This window comes from Lolium perenne, chromosome 4 (genome assembly GCF_019359855.2).
Source record: "Lolium perenne isolate Kyuss_39 chromosome 4, Kyuss_2.0, whole genome shotgun sequence".
In the NCBI taxonomy this organism is placed as follows: Eukaryota; Viridiplantae; Streptophyta; class Magnoliopsida; order Poales; family Poaceae; genus Lolium; species Lolium perenne.
In genome coordinates, this window is record NC_067247.2 from 23262127 (window position 1) to 23288053 (window position 25927).

At 41.7% G+C, this 25927-nt stretch overlaps 2 protein-coding genes and 1 pseudogene across 2 annotated transcripts; all 3 read right to left on the minus strand.

Annotated features, from left to right (window-relative positions):
• Positions 1–213: 213 nt before the first annotated feature.
• Positions 214–1582, minus strand: LOC127291900 (IAA-amino acid hydrolase ILR1-like 3). The gene is made up of 3 exons (XM_071818491.1): positions 1103–1582; positions 720–845; positions 214–568 (listed from the first exon to the last, which is right to left on the minus strand). The coding sequence occupies exons 1-3, from the start codon at positions 1376–1378 to the stop codon at positions 515–517; spliced, it is 456 nt and encodes a 151-aa protein (XP_071674592.1). The 5' UTR covers positions 1379–1582; the 3' UTR covers positions 214–514.
• Positions 1583–2882: 1300 nt separating this feature from the next.
• Positions 2883–3992, minus strand: LOC127346612 (BTB/POZ and MATH domain-containing protein 2-like). The gene is made up of 2 exons (XM_051372896.1): positions 3884–3992; positions 2883–3817 (listed from the first exon to the last, which is right to left on the minus strand). Exons 1-2 carry the CDS (start codon positions 3990–3992, stop codon positions 2883–2885), a joined length of 1044 nt encoding a protein of 347 aa, XP_051228856.1.
• A 2245-nt stretch (positions 3993–6237) lies between these two features.
• The window catches only part of LOC139838868 (uncharacterized), a 34918-nt pseudogene continuing 15228 nt past the window's right edge, over positions 6238–25927 (minus strand).

A 25927-nucleotide genomic window follows, 5' to 3' on the forward strand; every position in this document is an offset into this window, starting at 1 on the left:
CTAGCTCTGAAGAGAATCTTTGACCAGTCTTGCCGACATGCTCTTCTTTCCGGTAGCCCGGTGTCTTCTTCATCCGGTTCCGGTATACCCCTCTGGGGATACCGGTCTGGCTTTACTTAGCCAAACACTTATCTTCGTGCTCCGGTATAAATATTAAACCGGTATCTTGATGGCTCAAACCATCCGGTTTGGCATGCCTTTGGCATACCGGGGGTCATCCCCCCAACACCAAGCAACCAGTTGATGAATAGAAAAAAAACACATGTACTGCGCTTTGAAGGGGATCAATTTCGCGAGAAACGAGTTGTTGGAGGCCGAGGACAGTCGAGGATGCAACTACCACCGGGTCGACTGCGGCATGTGGTACGGCTGCGTGCCCGCCTTTCCCGGTGATGGTCGCTTTGAAACGAGCAGATCCGGCGAGGAAGGGTCCAGGCCTAGAGCCGACAGTGCCCATCGGTAGATGCGTGTCGATGTGCACTGCGAAGATGGCATCCACATCGTCGAGGACACCTTACCCGCCAGCATGACCCTCCTCCGCCGGCTGGAAGACGAGCTTCACCTTGCCCTGGTAGGTTAAGCATGGCAAAAAAGAAATACCACACAATAGTCATTTATCTTTGTTTTGAAAGCTCAAATCTCAATCTCATCCAGGATTTCTGATCAACAGATGAACATCTTGCAATACTGAACATTTAGCCATTTAGGTAACTTAGAACCTTGAGATCGTCCTTCCGTGATTGAAGAAGCTTGGCAGCTCCGAGCAGCATGGCCACGTGAGCATCGTGCCCACACGCATGCATCTTACCATCTTCCTTGCTTTTGAACTCCCATTCCATCATCTCCTGCATATACCGATCGATGGAGCAATCCCACGACAATCAAGTATATGATGAGTACTACGCCAACTTGCATGCACAAATTATCAACAATTCTCCATAAATATCTATTTCGTACGATCCATAGTCCATACACAATGGACAAAATGGCTGGTAGTATAAGATTCCATGGACATGGTGCATGCAATTAACAACTGATTGTGCCATTATCATCAACTAATGAACGATTTGATTAATTTACTGACTGCATTATTGGGACGGACCTGGATGGGTAGCGCGTCCATGTCAGCACGTAGCGCGAACACGGGGCCGGGGCCACCACCGCCGGCGATGGTGGCGACGACGCCGGTGCGCGCGACGGGCCAGACGTAGGGGACGCCGAGGGCGTCGAGCTCGGCGCGCACGAGCGCGGAGGTGCGGTGCTCCTGGAAGGCCAGCTCCGGGTGCTGGTGGATCCGCCGCCGCAGCCCCAGCAGCCACGCCTCGAACGCCGGCGCCCGCGCCTCCTCCAGCAGCAGCGCCGCCGCCGTCGTCGCCATCGATCGCGCCTGGAAGCTCACCAGGAGGAGATGTGAGAAGCCAAGTTGCTAGCGCTTTGTGGCACGCCTTCGTATGCGCGCAGCTTTGTTGCAGCGCTTGCGAATGCAATCAGAAGAGGAGACTAGCGCTACTTTGTCAGTGCTCGTAGTCGTCGCGATTTTAGTGTCGACAACACACGCACACCCCACCTAGTCCCGTGGATCGGTGTCTCGTCACCTTCCCACTGACCTGACTGTTTTCATTTTTGCGAATTATGTTTTTTCAGGACTTCTCTTTCCGTCAATACAAGAACATCATTGTACCAAAAGTGGAATCAAGAGAAATAACATGGGAATATGTTTCCCTTTTGTCTTTTTTTTTTCATTTTCCTTTCAGGTTTTTTCTTTAAAATCTAATGATTTCTTCGTGTAACACATGAACATTTTCTTAACCCCGTGGATAATTTTTTAAACTTGAACATGAACATGCATGTGGACATTGAATCATCCAGATCTATAAATTTTGCGAATTCAATAAAAAACGAACTGTTTTTAACCCTTGAATATGTTTTCAATCTCTCATGAACATTGTTTTGTACCGCAAAAAATTGGTCGAACTACCGCCAACACTTTTTTTGAACCCGTCAATGTACAGTTTTAACAGTGAACATTCTTTCTAACACCAGTGACCATTTTCCGAACCAATAAACTTTATTCAATCCATGAGAGTACTTTTTTGAACCACCCAACAATTTTTCAGCCCATGAACATTTTTCCGAACTCCCATGGTTTTTTTAATGCATGAACGTACTTGTGTTGGAATCTATGATTTTTTTGAAACCCTAAACATTTTTTAAATCCAATAAAAAATTACATTTTCAGCTTCATGAACATCTTTTAAATCACATAAATATTCTTTTTTTTAAACCAACTCGCAAACGTGCTTTTTCTTGGGAAACCTGTGAACATTCATTTCAAACATGATTTTTTTAAAGCGTCAACATCTTATCAAGATTAAGGAATATTTTTCTAAGAAAAGTTTATGTGTCCATGAAAACATGAATGAAAAGTGTTGAAAATGATACTACGAGAATTATAAATTCTCAATGAAACTATCCCCATATGATTGATAAATAATAATGCTCCATTAGTTTCAGGTCTATCTAGTGGTTCTGGGCCTGTTGATCTTTTTTAATCGTCCTTTTGGTAGTTGTTTTGCGCTTGTGATTGTCTGTTTCTTTACTTTGGCTGACATTTTTGTGGCGAGAGCTTTTACTGGCTTGGGCTTCTGCTTGTGTAGCTCTCCTTAAACCAACACACAATAACGATCATAAAAAAGCAACACGCATGCATGCTATTGAAGAAAAATAACAAGTAAAGATAAGGTACACGAAAAAAGCTTAGTTCGAATAATTGTGTAACCAAAAAAATCTTGGTGTGCAACTAGAAAATTCTCAGTTGCTAGCCTAACGTGAGCGACAGAGAATTAGCAAAACTCGAATACTACACAATTAAGAGGAACAAGTTACACTCTGGAAGCGAGCTTGGCAATGAGCTTGTTGAGAACACATGGATAAGTTGTAGACATATGCTCCCAGTCACGTGTCGACATTACTCCCTGCAAAGCAGTAGCAGATTGGACATTGAGAAACTCCAAGCAGGCCTCCTTCAGTTCGGAGCAATGTTGCTGCTGAGCTAGAGAAAGAATGGTCGTCACCGAGCATAAACCTATGTGTCCAGCCAACTGCTCTTCGCACATTGACTTGAGCCGCTGAAGATCATATCTATCGGCCGCAACAAGCAATTGTTGCAACCACGTAATTTCCTGCACGTCTCCTTCCACCTCCATGCTGCTGGGTACCTCCTCCATCTTAGGCCACGAGTCTGTGTAAATGAAGCGAAGCAAGGCTTTGAATATTGATGATTCCATGTCTTTTATCTGTATGACATTATCCGTCATTCCCTCCTCCATGGAGCCAAAGAGCTCAGCCATAAAGACGGCAGACCGGGCTGCGAGAACGCACCGATGTGCAACGAATGTCTCACCATCAACCATGAACGTCACGTCGGTACCCACCTTGGTTTCAAGGAGCTTGTTGAAGTGCCGGCGCATGTTGGACGGCGGAACCTCGATGAAGGGAGCAAGGGGGTCCGCGATGACGATGTCACACCGGATGGCGAAACAATCATCCTTTAGATGCCCCGACATCTCAAGGTCTTCTCTCGTGATCAAACTCGAGTGACCAATACAACTGGCGTCGGTAGAGAACTCGCACACCTCGGTGGCACGAACACACGCCGGCGCTTGCACCTCAACCTCGTCGATGAAACTGAAGTCGAAACAGACCTTCACGGGCCGTGCAATTTGCTGCTCATCCAACAAGACGAGAAAAATGGATATAGAACCGGCGCTCTCCGGGTACTTGCCGTTCGGGTAGATGTCGAGGACCCAACGGTGGCCTCCGAGCATGAAAGGTCGGCACTCGATTGGTACGCCGTTGGGCGTGCGCTTGGTACGGGAGTAGCCTTCAACCACGAGGAGGTGGTACCCGCTGCGGCTGGCCGTGCCGGGGTAGACGGCCCACGGCTGCCGCAGCCTGCCGTCAGCAATGACAGATACGCCGGCGAACGACATGGTTGAGGCGCGATCTCGATCGCCGACTAGCACTTTGGCCTGAACCTAAATAAGTGAACTGACTAGCGCTTTGCACAGCCTCGTGTATTTATGCACGAAGAAGCCACGATCCCCTACAGCCTAAACCTAGACGGACTTGAAGTCCAAGTACTACTCGGACCTCTACAGTCTACACCGCTTACATCTCAAATGCTAGTCTATCGGCATGTAAACCGAACTACATCAGGACACGTACTACCACTAGGGCATGCAAGCCAACACGGCAAACAAAAATAAAACAAAGAGCTCACGTACAGAACTCGCGATAACGTAACATGATCGGATTAATTCCAACCAAATGTATAATTACTGTGCGAGTTCAGATTAGGACTTTTCCATAATTAGCAGGATTTAGCTTTCGATGGATAGTTAGAGCATCTACCACGGCAGCTGATAAGGGATGGCCCGATCTTCCCAGTAAGCAACGGTGGTGATGATGATCACGGAATGATTGCAGCAGAGGTAACTTGAATGAGGTGGATGATAACTTGTATGACGCAACGAGATATCTCGATTGGTCTCTGTCGCCAATGCAACAACTCTCAACCCTGCAAGATATTCGCAACTCCACACACTTGCGCACGTAGCCGGCGACCACGAAGCGGTAAGTTGCAACCGTCTAATTCTCAATGGAACAACAGATCACACAAGACTTTTCAGATCTACACAATATCAAACAATATAGTGTAGGGGATTCAATAGTTTTGCAAAGCAAACAACTAAGAACTAGGGTTTATCTTAAACATGGTCTAAAGCAGCTAGGGGGCGTCCTGGGCACTTATATAGGCGTTCGGGACGACTTCTGGTCGAAAACATACAAGAATAACCGACCCAGAATAGATCTGGTCGAGACAGACTCGGACACGGCCGGCCTGGGGGCCGGTCGACCGGGCCTGGGACCGGGCTGGCCGGTTCAAACCGGGCCAGGGACCGGGTTACAACCGGGCGGGCGACTTGTCGCGTAGTAACGCGCCCGGTTGGCATCAGCGTGGAGCCCGGTCGGTGCCGGGGTGGACCCGGCCTGCCGCCCGGTTGGACCGGGCCAGGGACCGGGCGCGCCGGCGTGGCGGCCGGTCTGACCGGGTGCTGGGCCGTCCTGGACTTCGTCTTCTCCTCTCGCGCATGCCTCCCGCTCCTCCCTTGCGCGTCCATGAGATATCTTCATGTCCAGCTCCACGTCCATCTTCACGTCCATCTGCTCCTCTCCTCCTCGTGCGATGCTTGTCTCCTCTTCATACCTAATGATACATAAGTAATAGGACTTAGGTAGTATAAAGTTCTGATCAATCAAAGTATCGTTTAGGAACAAGTTCACATGTTGTTTAAGTAGCTTCGCACAAGCTCTTGTAATCGGTCCAATCCAAACTTCATTGGACTTGAGCTTCACAGCAGGTTCATCTTCAGTTGGCAATGACGGAGGTGGTAGTGAGGTAGGGATGTCCTCATCAGCGGCCCCCAATAGGCCCTCAATAGGATTATTGTGGCCCGGTCATTTTTCGATAAAGAGAATATATTCATATCAAAAGATATTAATTACATCCAGCCTCTGCAACAACTCAACACCCTACTGACAGTACAGATGCACACAACAAACAAAAAAGAAAAAGAAAACGAAAAAAGCCGCTATAGTATCCTAGCCCTAGCAACAACAATACATCCATCATCAAGACAACACCTGAAATTCAGACTCTCCAAAAGCGACGCCTCCAAGAAGGGAACAATCTCTGCTCTCAAAACAATGCATCCAACAAGGTCATTGTCTGGCACAATCATTTAAGGCCAGGCCTTGGATTTTCACCGTAAAAGATAAGACTCTGAACTTCACATGTGCTGCCGCCCCCACTTTCATACCACTACTGCGAAGTCCGGAACACCAAGCAAGTCCCTCAATAGCGCCGAGACTTGAACCTCCCTTAGCTAGTACTCCAATCCAGCCTTCATGATATTCTCTTCTTCGGACTTCACCACAGGACCAGATCGGCAAAATTCAGGGCCCTGTGCGAAATTCTAAATCGGGGCCCTATCGTACTAGTAAATTTAAAATATTCAACAAATATACTACGTATGTAATTATATTTTACATAAAAATTGGATATATTAAGAATCATGCCTAGTCAACTCCTGGTTGCATAATATTTATTTGAATAACATCATTCTTTTGGGATTCTTTGAAATGAAATCTTCAATGATATCCTCATAACAAATCTTACATTTTACTCTCAAGTGATATTGTCGCCAAATCATTGAGTCTTTGTTGTGTCATCGTAGTACGCATATATGACTTAAATAACTTTAACTTAGAAAAACTTTGTTTTGCTGATGCAACCGTCACATGATTGGTCAATAAAACTCTATAGGCAATACTTGCGTTGGGAAAACAATCATGCATCTTTAAAAAATTCAGAACTTCTATTGGCCCCATATTTTCTTTAATGAATTCTCGAAGAAACTTCAGCTCAACATAAAGATCATTGGCATCAATATCAAATTTTTTTCTTTTGTAAGAGCAACCTGGAGATTCTCACAAGAACATTTCAAGGTATCATCATCCAGTGACTGTAACTTTTCAGAGGTAAATAAGAAACCAAAGATTTTCTGGTAGCCCTTATATTGTTCAAATCTAGTTTTGAGCGAGGAAATTGCTTGATCAACAAGAGGTATAAAATAATTGACTCGAAATGATTTCTCCGCAGACTGTGTGGCAATATTTGTGTCATCTGGGTTCTCATCAAACTGCTTCTTTCTTTTAATTTCCCACTTTTCACGAAAATTTTGCATCAATATTCAACTCAAGGGCAATTCCTTTTGCTTTCTCAAATGCCTCTAACAAACCAGTTTCCTGTACCCCTCGAAAAAAGACACAAGACCTTGCACTTTCTCAATAGCAACATCAATAAGCATATTCTTAGTTTGCAAGCTTTTGCTTACTGAGTTAATAGCAGACAATACCTCAAACCAAATGACTATTGCCACTATAAATTTATAGTCCCCAAGTTCATTTTTTTTGCCAAACCTAAAGCCTCACTGCTTGTCTTAGGATCATTATCAGTTTCGGGAAATAAATGTTATAGTTGGATGTAGTCAAAGCCAAAATAAAATACAATGTTAAACAATAATAAAAAATTATGTACCTGAAGTAGAGCCTCTCGAATGTCTGCACATTGAAATTTAATAGATGTGTTGGATGATTCCAAAGAAGTCTTTAGCTCTACCACGTGTGTTGGCCATATCATAAAGTGTCAAGTTAAGGGAATAGAAAGCTCTAGGATTTATATTCAAAAGTTTCCGTTGTACCCCTTGATTTTTTCCTTTCATATTTGACCCATTATCATAACCTTGCCCTCGCACATCATTTATATCAAGATCAAGAAGCTTTAGTTCATTCTCTAGAACATCAAATCGTCCTTGCCCAGTCGTATCATTTACATCTAAAAATCCTAGAAAGGATTCTTCTATGCAAACATGCTTTGAAGATGTATCCATATACATTTGCTCTTGGTGACTTGCATCAGAGTACAATCAAGTATGATAGAGAAATACTTTGAACTCTTTATTTTCTTAATGATTTCATACCCGATAGAAGAAGCAAGCAAGCGTAGCAACTCATTCTGAATCTTATGATCAAGATAATGTGCATGAGTTTCTTCATTTGTAATACGACGAACATGCTCCTGAGTAACAGGGTCAAATTAAGCCAACATCTCTATCAAACCCAGGAAATTAACATTGCTATCTTTATACAATTTTTCTTTACTACCACGAAAGGCTAGATTATGCTTGGGTAGAAATTTCACAACAAAACCTGTCTCCAGTGGTCCTTTTCTTTCTCAAGTTGTCGCTGAGCAGTTTTATCAATAGTTTGATGTGTTTCCAATCTAGTATGCAACTTGTACCAGTTGGTCATATTCAAAACATGATCCACACCATGGACCAAAATGTCACTTGATGTCCACACAGAAGAGAGTTTCGTGTCGTTCCCTCCAGAACCAAATGGTCGGAATAAAAGCAAGGGTGCGCACGACCGAATACCACCCGATCCAGCAAACTCCAGGTAATAGATGCATTGTTACATTCGCCGGCGGCGCCTTCCAGAACCCAACACTCCGACCACATCAAATAGGGCAGGCCTCAGGAAGGTCCTCATCTTTGCACAAGAGAGACCCTAGGACCGCCACCATTATTCAGGTCGGGCCCAGCGCCGCCAACCATCCCAGGCCGGCAGAGGCTATGCGGCGAGACACCCTTCAACCGGCCGACCCACTACCAACAACAACCAAGATGACGGAGAGGAAAAGGAGAAGACCGACCTAGGGATTACGCCCATTGATACGCGTACAACACGCGTCCGTTGGGAACCCAAAGAGGAAGGTGTGATGCGTACAGCGGCAAGTTTTCCCTCAGTAAGAAACCAAGGTTTATCGAACCAGTAGGAGCCAAGAAGCACGTTAAAGGTTGATGGCGGCGAGATGTAGTGCGGCGCAACACCAGGGATTCCGGCGCCAACGTGGAACCTGCACAACACAACCAAAGTACTTTGCCCCAACGAAACAGTGAGGTTGTCAATCTCACTGGCTTGCTGTAACAAAGGATTAGATGTATAGTGTGGATGATGATTGTTTGCAGAGAACAGTAGAACATGTATTGCATTAGATTGTATTCGATGTAAAGGAATGGACCGGGGTCCACAGTTCACTAGTGGTGTCTCTCCCATAAGATAAATAGCATGTTGGGTGAACAAATTACAGTTGGGCAATTGACAAATAGAGAGGGCATGACCATGCACATACATGATATGATGAGTATTGTGAGATTTAATTGGGCATTACGACAAAGTACATAGACCGCTATCCAGCATGCATCTATGCCTAAAAAGTCCACCTTCAGGTTATCATACGAACCCCTTCCAGTATTAAGTTGCAAACAACAGACAATTGCATTAAGTATGGTGCGTAATGTAATCAATAACTACAACCTCGGACATAGCATCAATGTTTTATCCCTAGTGGCAACAGCACATCCATAACCTTAGGGGCTTCTGTCACTCCCCCAGATTCACGGAGACATGAACCCACTATCGAGCATAAATACTCCCTCTTGGAGTTACAAGCATCAACTTGGCCAAAGCATCTACTAGTAACGGAGAGCATGCAAGATCATAAACAACACATAGATTGATAATCAACATAACATAGTATTCACTATTCATCGGATCCCAACAAACACAACATATAGCATTACAGATAGATGATCTTGATCATGTTAGGCAGCTCACAAGATCCGACAATGAAGCACATAAGGAGAAGACAACCATCTAGCTACTGCTATGGACCCATAGTCCAGGGGTGAACTACTCACTCATCACTCCGGAGGTGACCATGGCGGTGTAGAGTCCTCCGGGAGATGAATCCCCTCTCCGGCAGGGTGCCGGAGGCGATCTCCTGAATCCCCCGAGATGGGATTGGCGGCGGCGTCTCTGGAAGGTTTTCCGTATCGTGGCTCTCGGTACTGGGGGTTTCGCGACGAAGGCTATTTGTAGGCGGAAGGGCAGAGTCAGGAGAGTCAAGAGGGGCCCACACGCTAGGGCCGCGCGGCTAGCTCCTGGGCCGCGCCGCCCTACTGTGGCGCCGCCTCGTGGCCCCACTTCGTCTTCTCTTCGGTCTTCTGGAAGCTTCGTGTGAAAATAGGCCCCTGGGCGTTGATTTCGTCCAATTCCGGGAATATTTCCTTACTAGGATTTCTGAAACCAAAAACAGCAGAAAACAGCAACTGGCTCTTCGGCATCTCGTTAATAGGTTAGTGCCGGAAAATGCATATATATGACATAAAGTATGCATAAAACATGTAGATATCATCAATAATGTGGCATGGAACATAAGAAATTATCGATATGTCGGAGACGTATCAACGTCCCCAAGCTTAGTTTCTGCTCGTCCCGAGCAGGTAAACGATAACAAAGATAATTTCTGGAGTGACATGCCATCATAACCTTGATCATACTATTGTAAGCATATGTAATGAATGCAGCGATCCAAACAATGTAAATGACATGAGTAAACAAATGAATCATATAGCAAAGACTTTTCATGAATAGTACTTCAAGATAAGCATCAATAAATCTTGCATAAGAGTTAACTCATAAAGCAATAATTCAAAGTAAAGGTATTGAAGCAACACAAAGGAAGATTAAGTTTCAGCGGTTGCTTTCAACTTATAACATGTATATCTCATGGATATTGTCAATGCAAAGTAATATAATAAGTGCAATATGCAAGTATGTAGGAATCAATGCACAGTTCACACAAGTGTTTGCTTCTTGAGGTAGAGAGAGATAGGTCAACTGACTCAACAATAAAAGTAAAAGAAAGGCCCTTCGCAGAGGGAAGCATTGATTGCTATATTTGTGCTAGAGCTTTGATTTTGAAAACAAGAAACAATTTTGTCAATGGTAGTAATAAAGCATATGTGTTATGTAAATTATATCTTACAAGTTGCAAGCCTCATGCATAGTATACTAATAGTGCCCGCACCTTGTCCTAATTAGCTTGGATTACCGGGATTGTCATCGCAATGCACATGTTTTAACCAAGTGTCACAAAGGGGTACCTCTATGCCGCCTGTACAAAGGTCTAAGGAGAAAGCTCGCATTGGATTTCTCGCTTTTGATTATTCTCAACTTAGACATCCATACCGGGACAACATAGACAACAGATAATGGACTCCTCTTTTATGCGTAAGCATGTAGCAACAATTAATGTTCTCATATGAGATTGAGGATATATGTCCAAAACTGAAACTTCGACCATGATTCATGGCTTTAGTTAGCGGCCCAATGTTCTTCTCTAACATTATGCATGCTCTAACCATTAAATGAGTGGTAAATCGCCCTTACTTCAGACAAGACGGACATGCATAGCAACTCACATGATATTCAACAAGGAGTAGTTGATGGCGTCCCCAGGAACATGGTTATCGCACAACAAGCAACTTAATAAGAGATAAAGTGCATAAGTACATATTCAATACCACAATAGTTTTTAGGCTATTTGTCCCATGAGCTATATATTGTAAAGATAAAGAATGGAAATTTTAAAGGTAGCACTCAAGCAATTAACTTTGGAATGGCGGAGAAATACCATGTAGTAGGTAGGTATGGTGGACACAAATGGCATAATGGTTGGCTCAAGGATTTTGGATGCATGAGAAGTATTCCCTCTCGATACAAGGTTTAGGCTAGCAAGGTTTATTTGAAACAAACACAAGGATGAAGCGGTGCAGCAAAACTCACATAAAAGACATATTCTAAACATTATAAGACTCTACACCGTCTTCCTTGTTGTTCAAACTCAATACTAGAAATTATCTAGACCTTAGAGAGACCAATTATGCAAACCAAATTTTAGCAAGCTCTATGTATTTCTTCATTAATAGGTGCAAAGTATATGATGCAAGAGCTTAAACATGAGCACAACAATTGCCAAGTATCACATTATCCAAGACATTTTAGCAATTACTACATGTATCATTTTCCAATTCCAACCATTTAACAATTTAACGAAGAAGATTCAACCTTCGCCATGAATACTATGAGTAAAGCCTAAGGACATATTTATCCATATGCAACAGCGGAGCGTGTCTCTCTCCCACACAATGAATGCTAGGATCCATTTTATTCAAACAAAACAAAAAAAAAAAACTGACGCTCCAAGCAAAGTACATAAGATGTGATGGAATAAAAATATAGTTTCAGGGGAGGAACCTGATAATGTTGTCGATGAAGAAGGGGATGCCTTGGGCATCCCCAAGCTTAGATGCTTGAGTCTTCTTGATATATGCAGGGGTGAACCACCGGGGCATCCCCAAGCTTAGAGCTTTCACTCTCCTTGATCATGTTGTATCATCTCCCTCTCTTGATCCTTGAAAACTTCCTCCACACCAAACTCAAAACAACTCATTAGAGGGTTAGTGCACAATCAAAATTTACATGTTCAGAGGTGACATAATCATTCTTAACACTTCTGGACATTGCACAAAGCTACTGAAAGTCAATGGAATCGAAAAATCCATCAAGCATAGCAAAACAGGCAATGCGAAATAAAAGGCAGAATCTGTCAAAACAGAACAGTTGGTAAAGACGAATTTTATTGAGGCACCAGACTTGCTCAAATGAAAATGCTCAAATTGAATTAAAGTTGCGTACATATCTGAGGATCACTCACGTAAATTGGCATAATTTTCTGAGTTACCTACAGAGAATTAGGCCCAGATTCGTGACAGCAGAGAAATCTGTTTCTGCGCAATAATCCAAATCTAGTATGAACCTTACTATCAACGACTTTACTTGGCACAACAATGCACAAAACTAAGATAAGGAGAGGTTGCTACAGTAGTAACAACTTCCAAGACTCAATAATAAAATAAAAGTACTGTAGTAAAAACATGGGTTGTCTCCCATAAGCGCTTTTCTTTAACGCCTTTCAGCTAGGCGCAGAAAGTGTGTATCAAGTATTATCAAGAGACGAAGTGTCAACATCGTAATTTGTTCTAATAATAGAATCAAAAGGTAACTTCATTCTGTTTATAGGGAAGTGTTCCATACCTTTCTTGAGAGGAAATTGATATTTAATATTACCTTCCTTCATATCAATGATAGCACCAACAGTTCGAAGAAAAGGTCTTCCCAATATAATGGGACAAGATGCATTGCATTCAATATCCAAGACAACAAAATCAACGGGGACCAGGTTATTGTTAACGGTAATGCGAACATTATCAACTCTCCCCAAAGGTTTCTTTGTAGAATGATCAGCAAGATTAACATCCAAATAACAATTTTTCAATGGTGGCAAGTCAAGCATATTATAGATTTTCTTAGGCATAACAGAAATACTTGCACCAAGATCACATAAAGCATTACAATCAAATTTATTGACCTTCATCATAATGATGGGCTCCCAACCATCCTCGAGCTTCCTAGGAATAGAAGCTTCGCGTTCTAGTTTCTCTTCTCTAGCTTTTATGAGAGCATTTGTAATATGTTTCGTGAAAGCCAAGTTTATAGCACTAGCATTAGGACTCTTAGCAAGTTTTTGTAAGAACTTTATAACTTCAGAGATGTGACAATCATCAAAATCTAAACCATTATAATCTAAAGCAATGGGATCATCATCCCCAATGTTGGAAAAAATTTCAGCAGTTTTATCACAAGCAGTTTCAGCAATTTTAGCAGTTTCAGGCAGTTTTTCGCGCTTTGCATTAGAAGTGGAAACATTGCCAACACCAATTCTTTTACCATTATTAGTAGGAGGTGCAGCAACATGTGTAGCATTAGCATTACTAGTGGCGGTAATAGTCCAAACTTTAGCTATATTATCTTCTTTTTCATTTTCTTCTCTTTCCCAACTAGCACGCAATTCAGCCATCAATCTTATATTCTCATTAATTCTAACTTTGATGGCATTTGCTGTAGTAACAATTTTATTATTATGATTTTCATTAGGCATAACTTTCGATTTCAAAAGATCAACATCAGCAGCAAGACTATCGACTTTAGAAGCAAGTATATCAATTTTCCCAAGCTTTTCTTCAACAGATTTGTTAAAGGCAGTTTGTGTACTAATAAATTCCTTAAGCATGGCTTCAAGTCCAGGGGGTGTGTTCCTATTATTGCTGTAAGAATTCCCATAATAATTACCATAGCCGTTGCCATTATTATAAGGATATGGCCTATAGTTGTTACTAGAATTGTTCCGATAAGCATTGTTGTTGAAATTATTATTTTTAATGAAGTTTACATCAACATGTTCTTCTTGAGCAATCAATGAAGCTAACGGAACATTATTAGGATCAACATTTGTCCTACCATTCACAAGCATAGACATAATAGCATCAATCTTATCACTCAAGGAAGAGGTTTCTTCGACAGAATTTACCTTCTTACCTTGTGGAGCTCTTTCCGTGTGCCATTCAGAGTAATTAATCATCATATTATCAAGAAGCTTCGTTGCTTCACCAAGAGTGATGGACATAAAGGTACCTCCAGCAGCTGAATCCAATAGGTTCCGCGAAGAAAAATTCAGTCCTGCATAAAAGGTTTGGATGATCATCCAAGTAGTCAGTCCATGGGTTGGGAAATTTTTAACCAAAGATTTCATTCTTTCCCATGCTTGTGCAACATGCTCATTATCCAATTGTTTAAAATTCATTATGCTACTCCTCAAAGATATAATTTTAGCAGGGGGATAATATCTACCAATAAAAGCATCCTTGCATTTAGTCCATGAATCAATACTATTCTTAGGCAGGGATAGCAACCAATCTTTAGCTCTTCCTCTTAATGAGAAAGGAAACAATTTTAATTTTATAATATCACCATCTACATCTTTATACTTTTACATTTCACACAATTCAACAAAATTATTGAGATGGGCAGCAGCATCATCAGAACTAACACCAGAAAATTGCTCTCGCATAACAAGATTCAAGAAAGGTGTTTAATTTCAAAGAATTCTGCTGTAGTAGCAGGTGGAGCAATAGGTGTGCATAAGAAATCATTATTATTTGTGGTTGTGAAGTCACACAACTTAGTATTTTCAGGAGTACCCATTTTAGCAGTAGTAAATAAAGCAAACTAGATAAAGTAAATGCAAGTAACTAATTTTTTTGTGTTTTTGATATAGCAAACAAGATAGCAAATAAAGTAAAACTAGCAACTAATTTTTTTGTGTTTTGATATAATGCAGCAAACAAAGTAGTAAATAAAATAATGCAAGACAAAAACAAAGTAAAGAGATTGGGGTGTGGAGACTCCCCTTGCAGCGTGTCTTGATCTCCCCGGCAACGGCGCCAGAAAAAGAGCTTGATACGCGTACAGCACGCGTCCGTTGGGAACCCCAAGAGGAAGGTGTGATGCGTACAGCGGCAAGTTTTCCCTCAGTAAGAAACCAAGGTTTATCGAACCAGTAGGAGCCAAGAAGCACGTTAAAGGTTGATGGCGGCGAGATGTAGTGCGGCGCAACACCAGGGATTCCGGCGCCAACGTGGAACCTGCACAACACAACCAAAGTACTTTGCCCCAACGAAACAGTGAGGTTGTCAATCTCACCGGCTTGCTGTAACAAAGGATTAGATGTATAGTGTGGATGATGATTGTTTGCAGAGAACAGTAGAACAAGTATTGCAATAGATTGTATTCGATGTAAAGGAATGGACCGGGGTCCACAGTTCACTAGTGGTGTCTCTCCCATAAGATAAATAGCATGTTGGGTGAACAAATTACAGTTGGGCAATTGACAAATAGAGAGGGCATGACCATGCACATACATGATATGATGAGTATTGTGAGATTTAATTGGGCATTACGACAAAGTACATAGACCGCTATCCAGCATGCATCTATGCCTAAAAAGTCCACCTTCAGGTTATCATCCGAACCCCTTCCAGTATTAAGTTGCAAACAACAGACAATTGCATTAAGTATGGTGCGTAATGTAATCAATAACTACATCCTCGGACATAGCATCAATGTTTAATCCCTAATGGCAACAGCACATCCATAACCTTAGGGGCTTCTGTCACTCCCCCAGATTCACGGAGACATGAACCCACTATCGAGCATAAATACTCCCTCTTGGAGTTACAAGCATCAACTTGGCCAAAGCATCTACTAGTAACGGAGAGCATGCAAGATCATAAACAACACATAGATTGATAATCAACATAACATTGTATTCACTATTCATCGGATCCCAACAAACACAACATATAGCATTACAGATAGATGATCTTGATCATGTTAGGCAGCTCACAAGATCCGACAATGAAGCACATAAGGAGAAGACAACCATCTAGCTACTGCTATGGACCCATAGTCCAGGGGTGAACTACTCACTCATCACTCCGGAGGCGACCATGGCGGTGTAGAGTCCTCCGGGAGATGAATCCCCTCTCCGGCAGGGTGCCAGAGGCGATCTCCTGAATCCCCCGAGATGGGATTGGCGGCGGCGGCGTCTCTGGAAGGTTTTTCGTATCGTGGCTCTCGGTACTGGGGGTTTCGCGACGAAGGCTATTTGTAGGCGGAAGGGCAGAGTCGGGAGAGTCACGAAAGGGCCCACACGCTAGGGCCGCGCGGCCAGCTCCTGGGCCGCGCCGCCCTACTGTGGCGCCGCCTCGTGGCCCCACTTCGTCTTCTCTTCGGTCTTCTGGAAGCTTCGTGTGAAAATAGGCCCCTGGGCGTTGATTTCGTCCAATTCCGAGAATATTTCCTTACTAGGATTTCTGAAACCAAAAACAGCAGAAAACAGCAATTGGCTCTTCGGCATCTCGTTAATAGGTTAGTGCCGGAAAATGCATAAATATGACATAAAGTATGCATGAAACATGTAGATATCATCAATAATGTGGCATGGAACATAAGAAATTATCGATACGTCGGAGACATATCACCCATCTAGTCCATCCCACCTCGCACCTCCACCACCGACTTGGCCTGCTGGCGGTGGCCACCACAACCATCACCAGGACGCCGCCCAGACCGGCGCCCTGGTCACCGTCCGCCGCGCCGCTGATGCCCTAGGCGTGCTGCCGCTCACGATGCCGTGCGCTGCTCACGCCGTTGTGCATCGAGCAACTAGCATACCGTGGTGCCCGGCAAGCGCACCACACCTTATCGGGGAGGATTCTTCCGCGCCGATCCACCACACCAGGGGACGAGCAGGCCCCACCTTCAGCAACGACCAGGCAGAGCCCGGCCACGCCCCATGGCGGCGGATGGAGGATGAAGGAGGGGTGGGGGCTGGCACATCGATGGCGATCCTGCCATCCTTCCCATGCCGACAACATGCGGTGAAACGGAGGGTGAAACAGTGGGAGGCGCTGGCGTCTAGCCACAGTGGTTAGGCGATAAACAATTTAGCAATAGTAAATAAAGCAAACTAGATAAAGTAAATGCAAACTAGCAACTAATTTTAGCAATAGTAAATAAAGCAAACTAGATAAAGTAAACTAGATAAAGTAAATGCAATTAACTAATTTTTTTGTGTTTTTAATATGGAGATCAAGACAGTAAATAAAGTAAATGCAATTAACTAATTTTTTTAGCAATAGAAAATAAACACATTTTAGCAATAGTAAATAAAGTAAATAAACTCATTTTAGAAATAGTAAATAAAGCAAACTAGATAAAGTAAATGCAATTAACTAATTTTTTGTGTTTTTAATATGGAGATCAAGATAGTAAATAAAGTAAAACTGATACGTCCAATTTGCATCACTATTTTATATCATAATTTGCTGTTATTCATTGATATATTTCATATTTGGACATAATACTTATGTTATTTCATCTATTTTGCATGTTTCATGATTATTGGAGGATCGAGCACCGGAGCCAGGATTCTGCTGGAAAAGCGCCGTCAGAATGCAATATTTCGGAAGATCAACAGTTGATGGAAATTATATCAAAAATCCTATTTTTCCAGATGACGAAGTGAGCCAGAAGGGGGAGCTGAGGGGACCCGAGGTGGGCCCACCCCATAGGCCGGCGCGGCCCAAGGCCTGGCCGCGCCGCCCTGTGAGGAGGGGGCCCACAGCCCCCTCTCGCCTCCTTTTCTTCGCGAATGCCTTCGTCCCGAAAACCTAAGCTCCAGAGGGTACCTCGCGAAGAGTTACAGCCGCCTCTGCGAGGCGGAGAACACCAGAGAGAAAAGAGCTCTCCGGCGGGCTGAGATCCGCCGGGGAAATTCCCTCCCGGAGGGGGAAATCGACGCCATCGTCACCGCCATCAAGTTGGACATCATCTCCATCACCATCATCATCATCTTCATCATCATCACCGCCGTCTCCACCGCTGCACATCATCACCGCTGTAGCAATTTGGGTTTGATATTGATTGTTTGATAGGGGAAACTCTCCCGGTATTGATTTCTACTTGTTATTGATGCTATTGAGTGAAACCGTTGGACCAAGGTTTATGTTCAGATTGTTATTCATCATCATATCACCTCTGATCATGTTCCATATGATGTCTCGTGAGTAGTTCGTTTAGTTCTTGAGGACATGGGTGAAGTCTAAATGTTAGTAGTGAAGTATGGTTGAGTAATATTCAATGTTATGATATTTAAGTTGTGGTGTTATTCTTCTAGTGGTGTCGTGTGAACGTCGACTACACGACACTTCACCTTTATGGGCCTAGGGGAATGCATCTTGTATTCGTTTGCCAATTGCGGGGTTGCCGGAGTGACAGAAACCTAAACCCCCGTTGGTATATCGATGCAGGAGGGATCGCAGGATCTCAAAGTTTAAGGCTGTGGTTAGATTTATCTTAATTACTTTCTTGTAGTTGCGGATGCTTGCAAGGGGTATAATCACAAGTATGTATTAGTCCTAGGAAGGGCGGTACATTAGCACAGGTTCACCCACACAACACTTATCAAAACAATGAAGATTAATTAGCCGTATGTAGCGAAAGCACTAGACTAAAATCCCGTGTGTCCTCGAGAACGTTTGGTCATTATAAGTAAACAAACCGGCTTGTCCTTTGTGCTAAAAAGGATTAGGCCACTCGCTGCAATTGTTACTCTCGCACTTTACTTACTCGTACTTTATTCATCTGTTACATCAAAACCCCCTGAATACTTGTCTGTGAGCATTTACAGTGAATCCTTCATCGAAACTGCTTGTCAACACCTTCTGCTCCTTGTTGGGATCGACATTCTTACTTGTCGAAGATACTACGATACACCCCCTATACTTGTGGGTCATCAAGACTATTTTCTGGCGCCGTTGCCGGGGAGTGAAGCGCTATTGGTAAGTGGAATTGGTAAGGGAAACTTCTACCGTTTGTGCTGATTTTATTTCTGCCTGCTGCCATAATTCATTATGGAGAGATCTTCTCTTGAGTTTTTATTTGGAAAATCTACTACTACTGCAAAGGTAGTGGATGAGGCGCCAGGTGAGGAAGAGATACCATACAAAATACCTATGAAAATTATTGAACGTGTAGTGGATAACCGTTATACAGGGGATGGAACTGTCCACCCTGGGGATCATTTACTGTTCTTGCATGAATTATGCGGTTTATTCAAGTGTGCATGTATTGCTATGGATGAAGTGAGGAAGAAACTATTCTCTATATCGCTGTCTGGTAAAGCGGCGCATTGGTATAAATTACTGGATAATGGGGATTCTCTTGAATGGAATGATATTGTGCCCCGGTTTTATTCTAAGTTCTATCCTCCAAATGAAATTCACAAGGATCGGAACCGCATATATAATTTTTGGCCTCATGATGGAGAGAGTATTGCCCAAGCGTGGGGAAGATTGAAGTCTTTAATGCTCAAATGCCCCATTCATGAGCTTCCTGGTAATGTTATTATTGATAATTTCTATGCAAGACTTTCTTTTGAAGACAAGACCTTGCTGGATACTTCTTGTTCTGGATCATTTACGCGCAACAAGGAAGAGTTTAAAAGGGACCTTCTCAATCGGATCCAGGAAAATACTGAAGGATGGGAGAACGACAAAGATAGAGAATCAGGTATAAATTATGATTATAAATGCATTGAAGCTTTTATGGATACTGATAAATTTCGTAATATAAGTGCTACTTATGGTCTTGATTCTCAAGTTGCCGCAAATCTTTATAAAGCTTTTGCCTCTCATTATGAATTGCCTAAGAAGAATTTTGATAAGTATCATGAACCGTATAAAGATAAAAATGATTCATCTATTAATAAATGTGTTGTAGCTGAAACTGTTGATCATGTTATTCCTGAAGCTTATATTGAAAAAACTCCTTTCCCTGCTAAAATGAAGGAGTATTCTGTTATAAATAGTGCGGTTCATAAAAGTGAAAAGAAACCTATAGAACCTGAAGAACAAATAAAAGTTGAACCTGCTGTTGCAATAGTTAAAGATCTTGTGACTGAAAATGTGGAGGATGGTCATATTATTTTCTGTGAAGATGCTTCTAATATTGTTTCACATACTAATAAGTCCAAGCAAGCTAGTGTTCCTATGCTATCTGTTAGAATTGGTGATCATTGTTATTATGGTTTATGTGATATTGGTGCAAGTATTAGTGCTATTCCTTATGAGCTTTACACGGAGATTATGCACGAAATTGGTTCTTGTGAACTTGAAGCTGATTTGCCTAATAATGATTTTAAAGTTGAACAGTGTGCATCTATTGTTCTTGCTCCTAATAATCCCTTGCAGCAACGTTTGGAGAATAGTGAGAGTGAAGTTTTTAGGGAAGAAAGAGATGAGCTTGATGAAATTTTCCTTCGTCAACCTATTCTTAAGCATGATTTACCGGTGGAAGATCTGGGTACAACACCACCACCAAAGGAAGATCCTGTCTTTGATTTAAAACCATTGCCTGATAATCTTAAATATGCTCATATTGATGATAAGAAAATATATCCTGTTATTATTAGTTCTAAGCTTACAGAGTTTGAAGAAGAAAGTTTATTGGAAATATTGAAGAAACACCGAGGTGCTATTGGCTACACTCTTTATGACTTGAAGGGGATTTCTCCCTCTATTTGCCAACACGCCATTAATATGGAAGATGATGCGAAGCCTGTTGTTGAACCTCAGCGTCGTCTAATTCCTAAGATGAAGGATGTGGTAAGAAATGAGGTATTAAGATTTCTTGAAGCTGGTATTATATATCCTATTGCTGATAGTAGATGGGTTAGTCCTGTGCATTGTGTTCCTAAGAAAGGGGGAATGACTGTTGTGCCTAATGATAATGTTGAGCTCATACCTCAAAGAGTAGTCGTAGGGTATAGAATGTGCATTGATTATCGAAAAGTTAATAAGGTTACTAAAAAAGATCATTACCCTTTGCCTTTTATTGATCAAATGTTAGAAAGGTTATCTAAAAATACTCATTTTTGCTTTCTTGATGGTTATTCTGGGTTTTCACAAATTGCTGTTAAAACTAAGGATCAAGAGAAAACCACTTTCACTTGTCCCTATGGAACTTATGCTTATAGACGTATGCCTTTTGGTTTATGTAATGCTCCTGCTACTTTTCAAAGATGCATGTCTGCTATTTTTCATGGCTTTTGCGAGAGTATTGTAGAGGTATTCATGGATGATTTTTCTGTCTATGGGAATTCTTTTGATAATTGCTTGCGGAACCTCGATAAAGTTTTGCAGAGATGTGAAGAAACTAACCTTGTTCTCAATTGGGAGAAATGCCACTTTATGGTTAATGAAGGAATTGTATTGGGACATAAAATTTCCGAGAGAGGTATTGAAGTTGATAGAGCTAAAGTTGAAGCAATTGAGAAGATGCCCTATCCTAGGGATGTTAAAGGTATTCGTAGTGTTCTTGGTCATGCTGGGTTTTATAGGAGGTTTATTAAAGACTTCTCCAAGATTTCAAAGCCTCTTACTAATCTTCTTCAAAAAGATGTACCTTTTGTTTTTGATGATGATTGTAAAGAAGCTTTTGAAACTCTAAAGAAAGCCTTAACAACTGCTCCTATAGTTGAACCTCCTGATTGGAACTTACCATTTGAAATTATGTGTGATGCTAGTGATTTTGCTGTAGGCGCTGTTCTTGGACAGCGAGTAAATAAAAAATTGAATGTTATTCATTATGCTAGTAAAACTCTTGATGCTGCTCAAAGAAATTATGCTACTACTGAAAAAGAATTGTTAGCTGTAGTCTTTGCTTGTGATAAGTTTAGATCTTATATTGTTGATTCAAAAGTTACTATACATACTGATCATGCTGCAATCAGATACCTTATGCAAAAGAAAGATGCTAAGCCAAGGCTTATTAGATGGGTACTTCTGTTGCAAGCATTTGATTTACATATTGTAGATAGGAAAGGTGCTGATAATCCTGTTGCTGATAATTTGTCTTGATTGGAAAATATTGCTTATGATCCTGTTCCTGTTAATGATAGTTTTCCAAATGAACAATTGGCTGTAATAAAGGTGAGCTCGCGAGATAGCCCTTGGTATGCTGATTATGCTAACTTTATTGTTTCCAAGTACTTGCCTCCAACCTTTTCAGCTCAGCAAAGGAGGAAATTCTTTTATGACTTGAGGCATTATTTCTGGGATGACCCACACTTATATAAAGAAGGAGTGGATGGTATTCTGCGAAGATGTGTTCCCGAATATGAACAACAAGAGATATTGAGTAAATGTCATGGTAGTGCTTATGGAGGACATCACGCCGGAGATAGAACCGCGCAAAAGGTTCTACAATCAGGTTTTTATTGGCCAACTCTCTTCAAAGATGTAAGGAAGTTTATCTTATCTTGTGATGAATGTCAAAGGGTTGGTAATATCTCCAGACGCAATGAAATGCCTATGAATTATAATCTTGTTATTGAACCGTTCGATTGTTGGGGATTTGACTTCATGGGACCTTTTCCCTCTTCAGAAGGTAACACTCATATACTTGTTGCTGTTGATTATGTTACAAAATGGGTGGAAGCCATACCTACAAAAAGTGCTGATGGTGAGACCTCTTTAAGAATGCTTTTAGATATTATTTTTCCTAGATTTGGAGTTCTTAGATATATTATGACTGATGGAGGTTCTCATTTTATTCATGGTGGTTTTAGAAAAACTCTTGCTAAATATGGTATTAATCATAGAATTGCTTCCGCTTATCATCCTCAAACTAGTGGGCAAGTAGAATTATCAAATAGAGAGATTAAATCTATCTTGGAAAAGACTGTTAATAAAACTAGAAAGAATTGGGCTAGTAAATTGAAGGATGCACTATGGGCTTATAGAACTGCTTATAAAAATCCCATGGGAATGTCACCTTATAAAATGGTTTATGGGAAAGCTTGTCATTTACCTTTAGAACTAGAGCACAAAGTTTATTGGGCTGTTAGAGAATTAAATAAAGATCCTAAACTAGCTGGTAATAAGAGGTTGCTGCAATTGAGTTCTCTAGATGAATGGAGAAGTGAGGCTTATGAAAATGCTAAACTCTTTAAAGAGAAAGTTAAAAAATGGCATGATAGAAGGATTATCAAAAGAGAATTTAATATTGGGGATAAAGTCCTATTGTATCGGTCTCGTCTCAGATTCTTTGCAAGGAAATTACTCTCTAAATGGGAAGGACCATATGTTGTTCAGGAGGTGTATCGTTCAGGAGCAATTAAAATTAGCTCTCTCCAAGGCAATGCCACACAAGTGGTGAATGGACAAAGACTCAAGCATTATATCTGAGGTGATTCTTACAATGTAGATGTTGATATTATTCGAGTGGAAACACCGGAGGCCTTCATCAAAGGTCAAATTGACAGTCCGCCAGAATTCGACTTTGAATAGGTAACAGTACTGGTAATAAAAAGTTCGCAATTTACTTTCCGAACAATGTTTTTGGTATTTTTGGAAAATATGAAAAATTACGAGATCGAAATGGAGTGGAGGAGACGCACGAGGGCGTGCCCCCATAGGCCGGCGCGGCCTGGCCTTGGCCCGCGCCGCCCTATGAGCTGGCCGCCTCGTCGCCTCTTTCCGACTCTGGTTCGACCTGGTACTTTCCTTATTACATACAAATTTCTGCTATATAATCCCCCGGACCCCTGGAGGTCCGTATGTCGTTTTCTCGACGTGTTTTGTTTCGAGCTGTTTCTGCCAGGATTTGCTTCGGATCTAGAGCCATCATGTCTTCGTCGAAAACTCCGAAGGAAAGCTCCTGCAAGGACGTTAACAACTTGTACATGGAGGAGCTGAGGATGCACCCCAAGGAGTTGCTGCTCGTTGAGGGAGAACTGCAGATCAAGGATATCCAGGGTCCTAAAGGAGAAGGAAGCTTGAAAGACAGGATGGAGAAGCTAGAACAAGAGGTCTTCAAATACAAGAAGATGGCTGAGCGTGAGGTGGATATCTTCCACAAGATTGTGTCTGAACTCATTGCTGAACACGAGAAGGAAACTGCAAAGCTATGGGGCGACATCCTCTCACTTCACGACACCACCAACAAACTCCAAGCTCAACTCTATGACGTTCAGAATCAGAACTGTGAGTATGAAAACAGGTTTAAACACATAAGCCATGCTGCTAGTTTCAGGATTCCCGAGACCAAGATGTCGTTTGTTGATGGAGAGCCTCTTCCTTGGAAGTCTGATGACGGGAATTCATCACCACCATCGCCGAAGGAGTAATTCATCATCGGTATTGGCATCCCCTTGGTTTGTTCCAAGCTTGGGGGAGTGCCGCGGTATCACATCATCACTATCTTTTACTTTTTACTGTCAAGTAGTTTCATATCATGAGTAGGGAAGTTATCATATAAGATGGGTTGCAGTGTGGAAGTATCTCTCCTTTAGTTGGTTGTCTATGTATCCCTTGGTGTGAGTTATCGTTATGGAATATTAATGAGAAGTCTTATCATTTACATATTGCACATCTTATTTTAGTTTGCAATATCTATTATATGATTTATCTTGGTGTTAGTATTGGTATCACTTTGGGAGCATTGAATAAATCTATTTGGTTTTGGCAAACTTAGCATTGGTCAATAGCAACAACACTTTGAGGTTTAAGTAGAAAAGAGAAATACATGTAGTTGTTTCATTATCTTCCTTTCTTGTTAGCTCATAGCTTATTATTCTGAGGTTAAAACTGTTTGTGCTTGCAAGGAAGATGCATGATTGTTTCTATCACATGTATATTTGTTTGTTTCCTTCAACTCTTATGCTTGCTAATTAACCTTGCTAGCCAAAGACCTGTACTGAGAGGGAATACTTCTCGTGCATCCAAACCTAAACCCAAACCTATGCCATTTGTGTCCACAATAACTACCTATTACATGGTATTTCCTGCCATTCCAAGTAAATACTTCATGTGCTACCTTTAAACAATTCAAAATTTACTATCTCTTATTTGTGTCAATGTTTTATAGCTCATGAGGAAGTATGTGGTGTTTTATCTTTCAATCTTGTTGGGCAACTTTCACCAATGGACTAGTGGCTTCATCCACTTATCCAATAACTTTGCAAAAAGAGCTGGCAATGGGATTCCCAGTCCCAAATTAATTAACCTAAATAGACACTCCTCCATGGTATGTGATTGATGGACGGCACCCGAAGGATTCGGTTAGCCATGGCTTGTGAAAGCAAATGTTGGGGGGAGTGTCATCATAATAAAACTAAAATAAAAAGGCACTCCTTCATGGTATGAGATTGTTGGCAGGCACCCGAGGATTCGGTTAGCCATGGTTTGTGAAAGAAAGGTTGGAAGGAGTGCCACACAAAAATGAATAAAATGGGAGCCGCTCTTTAAAGGTTTGTCTGGCAAGGGGTTAGAGTACCCGCTACCAGTCGTTGACAACAACAAACACCTCTCAAAATGTTATTTTCATTCTCTTTATATGATTTCAAAACTGAAAAAGCTCTAGCACATGATTTAATCCCTGCTTCCCTCTGCGAAGGGCCTATCTTTTACTTTATGTTGAGTCAGTAAACCTATTTCCCTCCATCTTAAGCAAGCATTTGAGTTGTTGTGATCAAACTATTATATTGTGATTTGCTTCATCATGTCTTTTACTCTTCCTTGTTTAGTACAAGTTTTATCTGAATGAATATAGCTTTGAAAGTTATCAATGATCATGAGGAGACTATTATGATTGAGTATGCAAGTTGTGCCATATAAACTTTAACATGAGAGCGCTGCTCGATAGATAAGAATAACCTGTTAATTGTTCTCTGACCAAGAATGAAGTTTGCCATCACCAACTATGATTTCTTATGCACCTTTATTTGTGATTACCTTATACTTGTTTCAAGTTGAGTTATATGAGGAAGTTGTTTACTGGAATGTCTTGTGTGAATGAATATGATGCTTCTTGGCCGTATTTTATTTATCGACTCTTCGCTCCATAAACATGTGGTCATGTTTACTGAGTTCAG

What these genes read in the sequence shown, in the direction of transcription:
- LOC127346612 (XM_051372896.1), bottom strand. Translation starts at nt 3,992, where the DNA reads ATGTCGTTCGCCGGCGTATCTGTCATTGCTGACGGCAGGCTGCGGCAG. An exon ending in CCACCTCCTCGTGGTTGAAG is followed by an intron (nt 3,818 to 3,883) that starts GCTACTCCCGTA and finishes TCATGCTCGGAG; the next exon opens with GCCACCGTTGGGTCCTCGAC.
- LOC127291900 (XM_071818491.1), bottom strand. Translation starts at nt 1,378, where the DNA reads ATGGCGACGACGGCGGCGGCGCTGCTGCTGGAGGAGGCGCGGGCGCCG. An exon ending in TGGACGCGCTACCCATCCAG is followed by an intron (nt 846 to 1,102) that starts GTCCGTCCCAAT and finishes CGGTATATGCAG; the next exon opens with GAGATGATGGAATGGGAGTT. An exon ending in CACGGAAGGACGATCTCAAG is followed by an intron (nt 569 to 719) that starts GTTCTAAGTTAC and finishes TTAACCTACCAG; the next exon opens with GGCAAGGTGAAGCTCGTCTT.